At 44.5% G+C, this 16,734-nt stretch overlaps 1 protein-coding gene across 7 annotated transcripts in view; it reads left to right on the plus strand.

Moving 5' to 3' along the window:
- The window catches only part of EVL (Enah/Vasp-like), a 147,056-nt gene that overhangs the window by 112,074 nt on the left and 18,248 nt on the right, over positions 1-16,734 (plus strand). For all 7 annotated transcript variants that reach the window (XM_066551830.1, XM_066551831.1, XM_066551833.1 and 4 more), the window contains exon 4: positions 15,836-15,899. In XM_066551830.1, coding sequence (XP_066407927.1) covers positions 15,836-15,899 — 64 coding nt within the window. The remainder of the gene's footprint in view (positions 1-15,835; positions 15,900-16,734) is intronic.

Below are 16,734 nucleotides of genomic sequence, written 5' to 3' on the forward strand. Positions count from 1 at the left end.
GGGCAGAAAGCTGGTCAGCAAACTCAGTGATGAATAAACCTCCACTCCTCATTCTGGGGGATGAACAGGGAGGGGAAAAGCCTGTTTGATTTATCAGGAGAGGTCCCATTCTGGGAGGTCAGGCAGAGCCTGAGGGGTGTGTGTTACTCACTGCAAGGAGTGTTTGCCCACTGTGCCCCCTGAAAGGCTTTGCTGGCACACCCAACATGAGTCACAGCGGTGAGCAGAGTGCTGAGCCAAGCTGCAGTGGTGTTGGGTTTTCCAAACCCTCCCTGAGTCTGTGGGTAATTTGGTAGAGTTTATGGCTTAGTCTCTTAGGATTGGACTCATCCCAGCTATATTTATAGGACTGAGTCTCAGCCAGGCTTCTCCTGTAATCAGTAGAGAGAGGCCAGGGAAGATTCATCCTCCCCTAGACTGGTGCTGATAACTGAGGAGGGTGGTGTTGCAACCAGCAGTTTGCAAAGCTGAAGTACTTTGAGTTGTGCCTGCTAGCCTCTTTACAGGAGTTTGGGGCCTTTTCTTGGGTCTCAGGCTTTCTGCATCAGAGGAGAAGTTCATCATGGTTTCCCAAGAAGTGCCTGTTCAAACTCTCGGACAACAGAATGCATTTTCAAGTGAATCACAATCAATTTGAAAGTATAAATTAATTAAAGTCAAGCCCTCTGAGAAGTATCAAATGCATTCCTGCACTTCCTTTGTACCAAATTATTCTAATAGCAATGTAGCAGACTTCAGATTTCCCCATCAGTTAAATTGATTGATTTTTTTTTTTGCAGAAGGCAATTTAGAAAGCAATATACTGTAATATAGGTATGTTGCTAGTGACTATTTAATTGTTACCATACTACAGGCTACTGGCAGACAGCAGCTTAAATAACTTATAAGTGGGGCAGCTGTCATGAGAAGTGGCTTACCAGCCTTCATCTTTCCTTCATCTGTGCAGCTATTTTGCTCTTAGCAGTGCCCTGCAAAGAAAAGATTTGCGAAGTGTAAGCATGTCTTCTAAATATTGTTTAATTTAGTACTACAAACACTGACATGATTTAATCAGAGCATATTACTTAAGAATGGCATCAGTATACAATGTTCCAATGCAGGTAATTTTCTGGTAACTGTAATTTTTACTTGAGTTGACAGGGTTTTTCTAGGCTTAGTCTGTGAGACTTATATTTGCCTGGAATGCTTCTTGCTCTCTATTTCTTGGCAGAAACTCTCAGTCTTGCATCCCATTTAAAATGGTTTGTAACTGGAAATATGTGTTAGGGGCTAGTTCTGAAATAGATGCTGTGCCAGCTGAGTCTTCTCACTCCCATGGGTGAGTCTTGATTCAGGCACCTGAGTGTGGGCTGTCCGTGCAAGAGCTGAAGGTTCCATGCTCTGTTCCTGGGTTGGTCTCGATGAGTTGTGCCTGAACTGCAGCTACTAAAATTTGGGAGAAGATCCATCAGCTCAAGTGTCCTGGCTTGGCATGGACTGAGCCAAGCCTCTGTGCAGGGAGCAGCTCCAGAGAGACAAAGTGTGGAGATGAGCAGGCTGATTTCTCCCAGGTCTTAAATCTGCTCCATACAGTCATAGCCCAGCCTAATTGCTAAGGTGTGTGGCTGCATTGCCTGTGGAATAGCAACCATGCCAAAAGCATCCTGTACTTGTGGGAAACACTTCTGCTCTCCTTGGCACAGTACCCAGGAGTCCTTAGGAACTGATGGTGGGAATGGAGGTTGAGAGCAGAGAAGGGCAATATAAAAAATTAAGGCTGGTTCAGTATAAACAGCTTCTACAGGTATAACAAAACATCTGACACTGATCCTTAACAACAGAAATGAGTTTCCATCTTAAGAACAACAAAGATATGGTCAATGGCACAAGAATGGCTTTTTTTAATATATTTTGTCTGGCTGAGGAACTTAAAAGCTCATTGTTCTCCTTCTTGAGTGTTTTCCAGAGTTCTCTAAAGTACAAACCTTCTCAGGGTGCCAATTGATAAAGACTCTACTAAAATGAAACCAGGCACTTGATTCATTTCATAGTGTTAATTCAGTTTTGGCACAGCCTCTGGGTTCTTAGCTGTCTAATGTGCTGTTAAGTGCCTTCTCAAGCATGGATAATAGATATTAGGAATAGAAAAGGAAAGCAACCTTTTTCAATTAAGGACAAAATGTACAGAAAGTAAAATGACTTGAGTTGTATCAGCTGCACATTGGCTCGTACGTGCACAGTCTCCAGATACCATCAGTAGGTGCTCAACCAGATAATTACAGCCTTCCTGCAGAAGGCTTCATGTAGGAGAGTCACCTGCCTGCCTGCTACCACTTGCAGGATCAGAGCTGTCCTTTATTTTCACTGCTGCAGATTGTGGAATTAGTGTTTTCCAACTTCGTTTTTAAAAAGAAGCATTTTTCTAGCACATCTTCCAGCGGGCTGCTGCACCAGGTAAGTGCTGGACATCAAGAGAGATTTGTCAGCCTTTTTGTCAGTAATGATTTATATTTGTCAAAATGCAATTTTCACAATTGATTTCCTGTTGCAAGGATTAGAGGAGCAGTTTGTTTGGGGAGTGCTTGCGTTCCAGCCAGCTGATATTGCTTCATGCTCAAATTGAGGTCAAGGGTTTTTATATACAGGAGTAAGAGGTGGTCAATTGAATAGTTACTTAAAATCTCTTCAGGTGCATCTGCAAGTACTCCTCTTTCAAAAAATCATCTGTGCTGCCACAGGCAGGCTGGGCTGTAACCTTTGTGAAGGTCAAGTAATGCTAATAAGAAATGACAGGATTTCTGGGGGGCAGGGTTATGCCCAGTGCTGCATGACAGACTACCCCTTTGAAATGACTTGCATGCAGCTGGTGGCACATGTACCACGATTTAAGAATCCCAGTGCAGGTGTTATAAAAGTATTTTCACAATGTTTTTGGCCACATCAGATTTTTCCCCTCTAAACTTGGACCAACACCAATGGTGTCCAGCAGGTCATAACTTTGTTTATCCCAAGTAGAAGCAGAGGTGGTGGCTCATGTCATACTGTCTGGGGCAACTGCCTTCTCAGGGTATTTAATTATTTTTTCTGTGGGCCATGCTGCTATTTCCACTTAAATCACTCTCTTGCTGGTGGGATTGTGGAGACCAGTCCTAATTTCAGAGTCAGAAGAGGTGGTGGAGTCTCTCAGAGAGCCTGTTCCCAATCCATATGAGCTCCTGCTCTGCCATTTACTCAGCCACATGGTGACCCTGGCTGTGCTGCCCCAGGTTGTGTTTGAATGAGCTACTGAAAAATCCTGTGTCAGTTTTAGGGAGGAGGGTGGAGCTGGGGTGGAAGCAGGAGTTGTCACACCCGCTCACTGGTTTTCTGGCTCCATGGCAGACTGTTGGCAGGGAGTTTGCTGTGCAGGTGGTAAGTCTGCCCAAGGATCTGTAGGAATCTGTTAATCTCTGTTAGATCAGTTTGAGAGTCTCTGAGATGCTGTTTGGCCTTGAAGGATGTTTCTTAGCTTTTTATTAGTCATGACCGTATTTAACCCTGTAGAAACCACAACCTCACTATGTAAGAGATAAGTGTGTAAGAAAATAATAAAGAAAATATGGGGAACATAGTCTCAGCCAAATAAGTGACTGAAAGAGTTAGATGCATTCTTAGGACAGAATTAAGTTGTACATCTCTGGGTTTACAGATTCTGTCATTAGTTTGATACAGTGTTTTAAATTGCCTGCATTTGTGTAATAGTTTTCTTTTGAGAGAGCAGGTGATTCCAATGGCATTGCGGGATAAGAGAGCACTTTAGAGAGTTTAGCTGATATTTTACATCAGCCAGATGCCTTCCTTCAGTCTTTCAGTGTGAGATACAGGAAGAAAGCACAGGAGAACAAAAAGGACTTGAAGTGCCCTCAAAAGTGAGAATGAAATGGTTTGATGATACCGTGTTCTCTAGGAAAACTGGAGTCCTGAATATAAAACATGGCCTACAATTTTAATGCTGTTTTTGTTCATTTAAATATATTCCTGAATCTTCTTACATTCTCAGAATGTAATTACATAAAACCATTGTCATTTATGGCTGTGAGACCCTGAATTTACACTCAGGTTTGAATTTAATACTCCGGTTTCTGGCATGCCTCTATTGGCTTTATAACCCAGCAAGCAGGAAACAATGAGCATATACAGGTAGAGTTTACACCATCTGTGTGCCATAGTGAAAAAGATAGTTTGCTTTTAAAAGATTTTTTTTTTGCTGTCTCAGATATTGATTGGTTAATGCTTGTTGTGCTCCATCTGATAGTGGTGAATACCTGAGAGGTATTGATATTGTAGACTTAAAATGGGACATAAATAATTCATAGCAGCAAACATTAGAAAACATATGATAAGCAGCTTTACTATTATCTACATATCAGTCTTTCTGAGAATGTTGTGGGAGGCAGGTACAGAGAGTGAGCAACTACTCAGTTATGATGAGTAAGTATTGTCTGAGAAGGATAGGAGTGGCTCTGATACGTTGCTAATTATGAACTTGTTCCACCTGGCTTTCACCTGGAGTAACCATAGGTAACTTATAAAAACTTCAAATTTTTATTCAGCATATTCTAAAAGTCAGATATTAGATAAAAGACTTAGCTCCTGAGTTCAGTGGGTTAAAATACCAATTGATCTACATCAGGGTAGTGTCACTGAAGCTGTGGAGATACATCCCCTAAACTAGCTATGAATTTGCTTGAGGAGTAGAGCATTAGGCTGGGTGAATCCCCAGCAGACAGAATAATGCAAAGGCAAGGAGAAGGGAAAGAAATCCAAGGTGATAAGGCAGAGGTAGAGAGTGAATAAATATTCTGTTTAGCCTCCTCATAGAAACTCTCCATTAACTTCAACTGGATTGCCTCTGGAAGACGTGCCATACTTAAATATAGAAGAGGAAAGTGATTAGCAGGCCAAGAAGGTGAAGTGTTGGGATCAGAGGAGATCAGGTATGATGGGATGATGAAGAAAACATTTAATAGTAGATGGGGATTTTAAGCCATATATACATATCCCTGAAGCCATCTTGTTCACACTTACATTTTAAGACTAGTGCTCAACATTTATCACTGAACCCCTTTGACTTCAGAAGCTCCCAGTGAACTTGATCCTGCATGTTCAACAGCAGCCATTTTTTCCCCAAGACAACTGAACTTTCTGTTTATTCACACTTCACTTTTATTGTAATTGCTTGCACGTAGGTGAACGCAGGGAGCTCTGATTGGGACGGGAGGCAGAAAACGCAATTTCTTTCTTTCACAGCATTACATGGAAGTCCAGACAAAAGTCTGGCTTCAGACACCCCGAAGTGTTGTGATAGGTGAGGACGAGGGTCCCATTAAATATTGAGGTGGCCGGGCCCACAGTGCTGCTGCAGCAGGGATCGATTACACCTGGTGAAACCTGGCCCGGGAGCGCCGGGCATGCGGGGAGCGCGCTCGGGAGGCTGCGGCCGTGCTATGGTCAGCAGGGAATGGATCTGGCACTGCTTCTGCCTCTGCCACTGTGACTGCATCATCCTGTGCCGAATGTCCTGTAGGTGATGGAAACCTCGCCGCTGCCCTGCGTGCCGGGCTCCTGCGGGAAGCGGGAAGGGATGCTCGTTTTTGCATGGAGATGGTCTGTGCCGCCACCCTGTTGTGCTGGACAGCACTTCCAGTTGTAGCTCGTTGGTGGATGGTTTGTCTTTAATTTGCTTTTAATTCAGGCAGGCGGGCAGTGGGAGGCTGAGATAGTATTTGTGAGAAATGAGGCATTAGGCTGGGGAGATGCGTACATTAGTCAGGGCTGTTAAATCAGGAGAGGTCATTACAGCAAGAATGTGGGATGATGACTTCTGAATCAACATGTTGGATTGCTTCCGCTCTTACTTGCTAGTGAATAGCATCTGTACTCATGGAATAGATAATTGTTTTAAAAAACAGATATTAAAAAGGGCAGCATCTTATAGCTCCTATATTAATGGGATATTTGCCTATTTTTTCCTTCCTAATGACCTGCCTGTGACTGTCAATTCCTGTTAGCTCTTCTGGAAATGAAGATTTACAGAGATGAGTGGGTTTACTCTGGGCCTTCCTAGTCAGTGGGATTTTTGCTTCCCTTAAGCAGATAGCTTGGCTTTGGGTGGAAGTGTGAATGGGGATCAGGTGCTATATTTGAATATTTTGTTTATCTCTTAAATTTATTTAAGACTGTGACTTAATTATCAAGGAACCCTGCCTGTTTCTAATTATATTTTTTCATGTGGTTTGTTGGGTTAGTTTGTTTTTTTTTTTCAAAAATCCCAAAATATATCTCCATTTAGCTGTGTTTTGTAGAAAAGTCCTCCTCTGTCCAGTACTCTTACCCAGGTACAGGTACCTATCATAGTTGCCTTAGAGCAGTGGTGGGAGTTAAATCTTGGTAAAATGGATCTTGTCTGGATCTTAACCATTAACTAGGTGCAAACTGTGTGTTTATAATATGGTGTTTTCTATGTGTGCATGGTGCTTCAGTGAATGTATGGGCCCTGCTGTTCTCCATGTGCTGGAAAAGACTGCACTGAGGGGTTTATTGTCCTACCAGTAGGGAAACAGAAAGGAGACACTTGAAAATAGAGAGCCTTGCCTTGCAAGGTTGTATGTGGAGATAGGCCAAGAATAGACCATGCTGCTCTTGGTGCCTCGGGTGCTGCACCAGGCTACAGTGGGGGTGTGTGTGTGTATCTACATTTCTGATCTAATGTGTCATAAATCCTATAGTTAAGCAAAACCAGAGATTATTTTTGACCAGTGATATGTGTAAATATCAGCTGATTGAACTGCTGTCCATGCTAGTGGCTGGGTTCTTTTCCCCTGTGACTTCAGAAATTTTCAAAACTTCAATTTGTCAAAAAAAAAATTGATCAAATCCCTGCCTTTTATTTGATGTAAAGAAATGTAAGTGTGAAGTGGGTATAAACAGGTATATGCACTTACTTGGGTGCAGAAACACACAGAGTCACACTTAGCTAAAAGCAGATAGCTTCTGTCCCACAGAATAGATGGGTGGGGCTTGAGACATCCAAGGAAAATTGCTTTTTGATATCAGCAACACTCCTACTACAGAGCACAAGGCCAGCATTGCAGTGTATCTGTCTCTGCAGGGACAGCACCTGGCAAACTGGTACTGGAGTGAAACAATTCATGTCCTCACTAAAACCAAATTCAGGAAATATCTTTGCAATATAAACCATATCTTTAGATGGTATGTTTTGATTTGTTTCAGGCATCCACTGCCTGAATGCCCATGCAGTGGTGGGGTGCCAGCTTCTCAGGATGGCCTGTGCTCTTGATTTTAATGAGATTCTGATGGTATTTGGTGTTTTTCTTAAAGCTCCAGTACTGCCTAGAGGCACAAGATTATGAGCTAATCTTCACCTTTATTGAAAAGTTTCAATCCTGGATGTTCAGGAAAATAGGCTTGATGCACATTCTGAAAAACAATCAAGAAGAGGAGGGAACAGAAGTGCTTGGGGGCTTGTTTACTTGCTACTAATAATTGTGGGGTTAATTTACTTCCTTTTATTTTTTTAAGATAATCTCATTGTCCTGAATTTTATAGATTACTTTTTGCTTCTGTCACTGATTGATGACATCTCCCATCATCTTCCCTGAATGTGTTTATAAACCCACCAATATTGAAATTACACCCTTAGAAATTCAACTATGTCCTTTCTTTTTTTTCCTTTTCCTTTTTGTGATGATAAAGTAAAATTACTCTTCCTCTACTTTTCTATGCACATAACATTTTTCTCAGAGCCAGAGGTGGCTCCCCTAAGAAAAGCATTGGTCATCAACTAAGCTGGATGCTTGTTTATCATGAAACTGCCTGTGGAAACAAGGTTGCTTCTCTAAATGCATCAGAGCCCCTGCCCCAGCCCTGCCAAGGAGGGAGGTGCTGGCAGTCCCCACCTGGGGCTGCCTGGCAGGTGCTGCCTTACCCACCTCAGCTTCAGCAATGCATTATTGAGCCATCACTGAATTAGTTCCCTTTTGCTCAGAGCTCAGCTCAGTAAACAGAACCCCCCTGGGATGCTCGAGTTCCATCTTTTCCTGTCCTGCATGGAGGTTTCCTGCATTCAGTATTATATTTGCTGGGACCCCTGTGGCAGGCAGGAAGGAAAGATGAATCTGACTCCATGTTCTCAGAAGGCTAATTTATTATTTTATGATACTATATTATATTAAAGAATACTAAACTATACTAAAGAATAGAGAAAGGATACTTACAGAAGGCTAAAAAGATAATAATGAAATCTCATGACTCTCTCCAGAGTCCCGACACAGCTTGGCACTGATTGGCCAATGAGTGAAAACAACTCACACCAGAAGCCAGTGAAACAATCACCTGTGGGTAAACAATCTCCAAACACATTCCACACAAGCAAAGCACAGGAGAAGCAAGTGAGATAATAAAAGTGTTCCTTTTTCTCTGAGGCTTCTCAGCTTCCCAGGAGAAAAATCCTGAGCAAAGGGATTTTTCAGAAAATGTGAATGTGACAACTCACCTTGCCAGAATTTCTCTCTGTCTTGGAGAGCCAGCACTGCACAGGTCCTGGCACTCCATGGCACTGAGGCCTGATCCAGGTGGGTGTGCAGCCACCTCCTTCCCTGGGGCTGCCATCCTCATGGTCAGGTGCTCAAAGCCCTTCCTCTGGAAGTGGGGAACCAAGGTTCAGCCACTTTCCCTGCCCAGGCAGAACTGCAGCTTTCCTTGCTCGCCTTCCCCCACCCCAAAAAGCTCATGCTATTCTAGGTCCGTGTGTGTTTTGGGCTTCCTGTCAGAGCTGAGCTGCTGAGAGGAAAATGATTTCCAGTTCTTACACAGTTCTTTTATTTATGTTGATCAGATAAAATGCAGGGAGTCCCATACCTGAACACATGGGCTCCCATCCCTGTTGCTTGCCCTAACTGTGGGGATGCAGTCCCACCACTCCAGGCTGCATTTTAGGGGAGATGCTGACCCAAATGGCCATGGAGCCACCTCACTGTGAAAGGTTTCCTGTTTGCACAGTCACCTATGTGTATTTTTAAATCTTGTTTAAAGCTGGTTATGCTGTTTCTCATCTGAGAGGTAACCCAAGCTGTGCTGCTGAGTTGAGATAAATGCAGCCAAGCCATGTCCTTCACATATTTACTGTGACCCCTGCTGTCAGAGTGGAGTTGTTTGCAGCAGGAGCTGCTTTAGCACTGTCTCATCTGTATTGCATGCAGGAGGGAAAAAAACAAGTTTTTCTCCACCAGCTCAACCAAGACACAAGCATGAAAAGCTGCCAAATGCCGTGCCAGTGCCATGATGAATGGTCAGGATCAAACAAATGCCTTCATATTTTATGCAAAATAATGGCATTACCAGCTTTAGCATTTGAGTCAAAGGCACTGGTTTCATGGTGTTGTGCTCAGTAACACTTCTGGTGAATTGAAGATGGTTTCTGTCTCATCATCTTCCAGCACTGGATCTTTGCACAGCCTTTTTGTTTGGTACCCCCCTCTGGATCTCATGTCTTCCATCCTACCCAGTGCACATGCTGTGTGGCTCTGCATGTGGGGACCCTTGCAATTCCATCTGTTGATTTTTCCTAAAAGAAAAAAGGAAGAAAAGGACTGTGCACAGCATAAGCACCTGTACATAAGTTCTTGGAGAGGTGTGAGCAAGGGCAGGGCATTCCCGTGTTAAATACAAGGCTTGTTTTTCCAGCTCTGTCACTGTCCTTAAATCTTATCTGCATCAGAAAGTTTCAGCATTGAATGTTAAATCAGTTTTTAGTTCAAATGAACAGACTTCATACAGACCCCCGTGCTCACACCCTTATTTTACTTTAGGCGGGGCCTTTTTCATGTTAGATTACAGTAATCTCGAGGTAAAAGGTAAAAGATAAAAGCAAAGCAGTTGCAGTCTTGGGAATGGTGCTTTTAATAGCTTCTAAGACAGGAATTTCTAGAATTCAGCTGAGAGTTGGTACCTGATAGACACTGTTCCTTTTCCAGTGTGATAAAAGGTAAATTCAGGTTATGTAAAGCATTGCTGGGGATGATTTTAAGAGGATGTGTTTTACTTTGCCACAGACTTACAGCACTGTTGGTCACCAAGGAACAAGGAAGGGAGGTAGAGGTTTTCTGGCACAGAGTTGGAAATGCTCCTTTCCCTGCACTCTACTTGCCTCAGGTCAAACCAAATTTGGTCTGCATCAGAATAAGAACGCCTTAGGTGACCTTTTACATGGTTTTGACTGTGTCAGTCGCAAATCTCACCTGTAGGTAAATTGATGCAACCAAATTTTATTTGTGCAGACACCACCTGGGTGTAATCAAGTCACTTCGGCCTCATAGCTTAATTAAGGCTGATAAAGTTCTTTGCAGTTCTCAGAGGAGAAGTTTGGTCCATGTGTAAATGATGTCACAGAAGGTATTTAATGTACTACTCTGTTAAAATTCTGCTGAGGCATCCAGCCCGTGAGTAACACTCTCTGAAACTCTATTTCCAGTTAATGTTTAATAGGAGCGAGGCAAGCTGCCTGCAAGCATTCTCTGTGATACTGTGCTCCCTTCGTGGGGTGTGCTTCCTGCCACAGTGCTGCTGCTCCTCAGACCAAACAATGAAATAAACAGGGCACGAGATCTTTCTCCTTATTAACGCCTTTATTAAAAATCAGCTCGGGTAGGGAGAACCGACGGGTCGCGCTCACGCTGCTGCTGCTCCCAGGAGGGGCACGGAGGAGGAGGAAAAATTCAGCTTTGTTCACTGGTCTGTGGGCAGAGATGGGGGTTCTGTCCTCACGGGAGCGTCAGGAGATTCCCCATTTTTTGGTTTGACATTTGAGGTCCTCTGTCCAGCCGACATCTTTTTAGATTAGGGTGAGGGGTCAAAAGGCCTTGGCGGATACTGGATTCTGTTCCTCACGTCTAGACATCACTTCCATCCGTCAATTCCGTGGTGTTGGCTCGCTGTTTTTAGGGGTTTTTGCTGGGTTTGGTGAGGGGTTTCTTCATTTGCATGCCAGCCCCGATGTCCTCTCCTGTTCACCCTCCGGGTGCCATTCGACAAAAGGGGGAATTCTTAACCATCAGCAACAGGTAGTTAACGAAAAGGACAGGTGATTACAGTATCAAACAGTTAGAACTCCACCCAGCCCAGCCTGTGAACTCTGCAACCTTTTAAAAAACGGGCAACTTTTCTACTCATAGCAAACAAGGCAGGAGCAGGAGGTGTGGAGTCCCAGCCCGCTGCGACAGCAGTGCCATGGTGGCGGTGTGGCAGCACGCTGGTGGCCCGTGGCTGTGCCCAGCTGCAGGGAGCAGTGATCCATCCCTCCTCAGTCCTTCAGCTCGCCATGGAAAGTCAGGTCAGCCCGACCTGCCGGGTCATCCAGCCCGAGTGTGGGCACCCTGCTCTATCTACGGGCTTTATCTCGGCTAATTAGATGAGTGCTTTGTCCAGGATAATTGTCTCTACTAATGAGTTTAAGAGAGTGTCAGCAGCACAGCCAGTCACCAGCACTGTTGTTCCCGTTCCAGCGTGGCTGTGCCGGGACATCTCCAGCACGGGCAGTCCCCACCAGGAGAGCAGGCTGAGCTCCTCAGGGCAGGGGCAGGTGCTGGAGCGCTGACAGAGCCTCTGCAGCAGCAGCAGCGGGATTGCCCAACAGCGGCGAGAAAGCTAAAATTACAGACAGGCTGTGAATGGGGAAGTGGCGGCCGATGGGGACACGGAGCGCTTCCCGCTCTGCCTGACGCGGGGACAGCAGCCACCGATGTCACAGCAGCCAGGTGTTATGAATAAAAAAAGGTTACCCATTTTTTTAAAAGGTTGCGGAGTTACAAGTTGGGCTGGCTGCTGGCAGAGGAGAGTTCTTTGTTAACTTCATGTTGGAATCACCTGTTAAGAGTCGGTCGTTAACTCCCTATTGTTGAGAATTCCCCTTTTGTCAGTGCCCCCCTGCCTGCTGCCGGTGGATGACCCTTCTGGACAGTGAAAGGAGGGGACATCGGAGGGCGTGCAAATGACCTCGGAGCCAGCATGCCACGGGAAAGCCACCCCACCAAACTTACCAAAGAGACCCCAAAAACAACGAGCCAACACAGAATTAAGAGATCAAAGTGATGTCTGGACGTGAGCAACAAAGTTCAGAGCCTGCAGAGACGCTGAGACCCTTTTTTGCCCCTCACCCTAGCCAGAGGACCTCGGCTAAAGACAGGGCCCTGAAGGTCGAACCAGGAAAGGGAACAAGGGGTTTCCCAACGCTCTTGTGAGGATGGACCCCCAGCTCTGCCCACAGGCCAGCGGACACAGCTGCACCCTTCCTCCTCCTCCTCCTCCTCCTCCGAGTCACTCCTGGGAAGTTGGCGGCGGCGGGAGTGCGGACCCGTCGGTTCTCCCACCAGAGCTGACCACTTTTAATAAAGGCATTAAAAAGGAGAAAGGTCTCCTGCCCGTGTTTATTTCAGCAGCCAAGGATGTCACAGCCCCAGGGGTGTCACACCTCAGTGTGGGGCCGGCCTGCTGGCAGTGGGGCAGCAACCACACCATAGCAAAGAGCCCCAGGTGCACAGGGGGAAGAGAAGGGGTGATGGTGAACCCCAAAAACAGCCTGCCCAGCTGAGTCTCAGTGTGAGTTTGCACACCGGCCCAGGCTGTAGCTGAACAGGGACCATGGGATTAGCATCAGTCAGAAATGTTTTCAACAACTGATAATGTTGGGGTTTTATGACAGAAGATGCCAATTTATTTGAAAGATACTGCTGTTGGAAGGAAAAGCTTTGCAGAAACTTGTAATCTGGAAAGATTTCTTCTGTTCTTGTCAGGATAAGCAGGAGTTTATGTCACATTATCAGAATATAAACAATGACAGATCAGATCTGATGGCTGAACCAAAGTCTCCCACAATCCAAGTGTGTGCTGGAATCATCAAACAATGAGGGACAGCTGTCTGTCTCTCTGACACCTCTTTTCCCCCAGACATCTGCTGGGGGTTTATGTTTGTTTGTTTGTGGTTTGGAGGTTTTGTATTTTTTTGCACAAAATCATGTTTTTCTCATATGTAAAACAAACATTTTCATTATCATGAATTGAAAGCCCATATGTATTTCTAATTCAGCTCTGACTCTGGAGCCTTTCCTTAGCCCACCACTGTCACCACACTGGTCCATAAGCACCATGGAGCTGTAGGAGCTGCAAAAACCCCAAGCAGGGGCTGCTTCCATTCCGTGTAATGAATGAAAGTGTGTTTGTAGATTGGACCTGCTGTGTGGAAGAAGCACAAAATACCCGTTGCTCAGAGAAATAAACGTGTTTGATACTTTTTTTCTAAGGGTATGCAGTCAGTGTTGCTTGCAATTGAAGCCAAGGTGAAAGAGGGAACAGAAACATTGCTTGGAGCTTGTCCAGCAGGAGAGAAAGGATGGCATTGTTCCTGTTAGCCCGTGCCTTCCTGGCACTATTGGAAGCCGGAGCATGGGTTTTCCTTCAGGGACAGCTTTGTTCCTGGGGTTTGGCTTGTTCCAGACGTGGACATATCTGTGCAGCGTGCAGGAGCAGCCCCAGCACGTGGAAAGCTCCACACCCAGCACAAAGCAGTGCCCTGTGCCAGGAGTTCCCCCTCGCTGTCTGCAGGGACAGCTGGGCAAGGGCAGAGTGGCTGCTGGGGTGGTTGAGTAGGAGGAGAAAAAATAAACACGGAAAACATCTGTGTGCTCCCAAAATCTGCCTTCAGCTGAATCACAAGATGCTTCTATAAAAGCGTGGTTAATTATTGCAAAGCAACCAAGCGAGGAAACACAGACATTCGCAGAGTATCTCCTGCCTTAATTAGTTGCTAAAAATGTGGCTCCCAGCAGCTGTGGAGCTGCAAACGGGTCAGCAGCAGAACTCTTTCTCCTGGTCACTGTGCTGAGAAGAGCTCCTCTCTGAGGCTGTTCCCAAAGGCTGGCAGGGTCAGAGGCAGCTCATGGACAACCAGAGAAGCATCTTCAAATGAGGGTGGCATCACCAAGAGCACTCACTGTTCATGTCTGCTTCTGTCGGAGAAATACCGAAAAATGTGGAGGGGAATTAAGCCTAGAAATCCAGTTGGATAGAAACCCCTGATCCTCGCAGCTGTCTGCTGTACGTGCACAGCAGAGCATGCATGTGCAGAATCGAGCACGAAATTAATCCCTGCCCTCCGTGGCCGTGAGCTGGGGCTGAGCGGGCTGAAAGCTGTGCCTGGCATCCTCACCTGTGGTTTCTGAGCTCCTTGCTACACCTTAAACTCCTTTCACGGAGCTTCCTGCTGGGTGGGTCCCAAATATTTGCTAAGGTTTTCCCTGAGGCTTTCTTCCCAAAACAATCACCCGCTTCCCCACGTTCATTATTTCGTGTGATCTTTACAAAATGTGGCATTTCTGTCTAAATAGTTTGCCAAAGACCTATGATAAACAGCACTAAATTGTCAGTCATGAGTCATTAAAGTGAACTCTCTTCACTTCATGCCCAATCATAGGATATTTTTAAATGTCAGAGCTTTTGGCTTAGTGGTTGTCACTGGCTTCATTTTTGGGAGACCCAAAATTAGAATACACAGGCCTGGTTTTCAGAAAGTTCTGTGTACCCTTACTTCAAATGTTAGTCCTTAAACACATTTCAAAAATATGCATGATTTCCTCAGGATCAGTCAATGCTCTGGAATTTCTGACTACGATGCATTTCTGCCATCTTTCCTGTTTTCACATTTTCTTAATTGGTTTTCAGATAGCGTTCAGCCTGGCAGTAATACATAAAGAATACAGAGATAAATATGCTTAACAATTTGAGAGTGACATATTTAGGTTTGTAAGTATTTAATTCTGATTTGCTCTTGTTGGATAACTTTAAAAAGTGGTAAGTTTTACATTTAAAAATTAAAAAATAAGGTAGTCGTAATAATTTCTTGCACATAATTGACCTCCTTCCCAGTTTATCAGGAAAATTACTGTTTGATTTAATACAAGTCTTATCTGTTTAATCACAGTTGAACTCCACCTCCTCAAATGAATGGAACAATCTTTGTAATAAGTGCAGGCCACTTATGTTACCAGCAGTTATTTTTATTTTCAGAATAATTGTTTCTTTCTGAAAATGGCATGTAGGGTCAATGTCCTTGATTAAATGTCTGAGAACAGAGATTAAATGATCAATCAAGAGAGGAGATGTGACTTAAATGGTCATATGCATAGTCAGCTTTTGTTGGTGGATGTCAGTGAAAGCTCAGCTTGCTGTGGATCCCCCAGAAACAGAAGACCACAGCATTGTAAAAAGAAAAGTCACCTTTGTAAAAGTCTTGTTTAATTTTGCATCTCTTTGCACCTTCCATCAGGCAGCTTTGATTCCAGCTCAGCATCAGAGTTAGCACAATGTGTGCCCCCAGACTCAGTGAGGCAGTTGAATTTCTGTGCAAGCACAGAATAATATCTGAAGGATGGAGCTGAACCATGTCAAAGCTAAAAATGCATCCCAGTGCACTGGGCTGTCCTTCTACAGGACAACTTTTGCAACACTGCAGGCCTTCACATCACCCAGGGATTAGTGTGTAATCTACAGAAACCGTGGTGCCAAGTTTCTGGACAAATCTGCTCCCACATTCAGCCCCTGAATTCTCCCAGTGGGATTAAAACTGTACAGGAGTCAATGATTTGTCTAATATGAAAAAATAGAGCTAAAAATAATAAAAAAAGCAAAGAGAAGACAATAATGCTTGAGGTTTATCTGTCATAGTCAGGTGGAGAAGCAATCTGAGTGGCGCTGTTTTTTCATTTGCTTTCTTTCTTAATAGCATCTTCTCATTTTTTTTCTGTAGGTCCAGCTGCCCAGCGCCAGATCCAGAATGGTCCATCTCCAGATGAGATGGAGGCACAGAGAAGGTGAGTTAATCAGCTGTGGCACAGTTCTAGTTTGTAACTTGCATGAACATGCAGTCTCCTTGTTCACCAGTAAGCCCTGCTCTTTTTGCTTGTACACATTTTAAGCTGGTTCTGAATGTTTTCTAATTATTGTTAATGATTCTGTAATGGCTGTTACAGGGTGAAGTGAGCCAATGTTCACACTCCAGATAAACTCTTTGCTGGGTAGGTGCTCAGGAGTCTTCCTGCCTCCAAAAACTATAGGGAAAGTGTAGGGAAACTGATTTCCTGCACCTCTATGAATAACTGTGAAAGACCTGAGATTTAGTAGGGATTTACCCATGACTGGTCAGCAGTGAGGATATTTCACCTGAGATTTACTTTGGGAGAGCAGAGATATCACAAAGGTCAGAGAGCCCCTGCTCACACAGGGCAGGAGATATTGCCTCTCCACTGCCTTCCTGAAAAACCTGATCCAGCTCTTCCTTTAACCAGTGGAAGTCACTCATTCTGCGTGTGTAATTCAGGCCTCCAGTTTGGATGTCTGTTCTGTACATTTAAAATGTGAGCAGCTTAACTGTTAGAATAAAAAAAAAAATATTTCTTCTTTTTTGTTTAGAGAAGTAAAAGCCCTTTGGGTAGGCATTATTTGACTGCTGCAGGGCACATGGCCCTAGGAAAGCTCCTTTTGCTCCACTGGAGTGGAATAAGATGTGCCAGTAGATGCAGTTAGATATTACTGCATCTGCACTAGAGGACTTTCAGCTTTAATTATGCTGATGCATTCTTTAAGCATAGAGCAGGCCCAATTTTAAGCCTAGGGGTTTTTTAATAAGCAGGAAGGAAATTAAGTTAT

This window comes from Molothrus aeneus, chromosome 6 (assembly GCF_037042795.1).
Source record: "Molothrus aeneus isolate 106 chromosome 6, BPBGC_Maene_1.0, whole genome shotgun sequence".
Lineage (NCBI taxonomy): Eukaryota > Metazoa > Chordata > Aves > Passeriformes > Icteridae > Molothrus > Molothrus aeneus.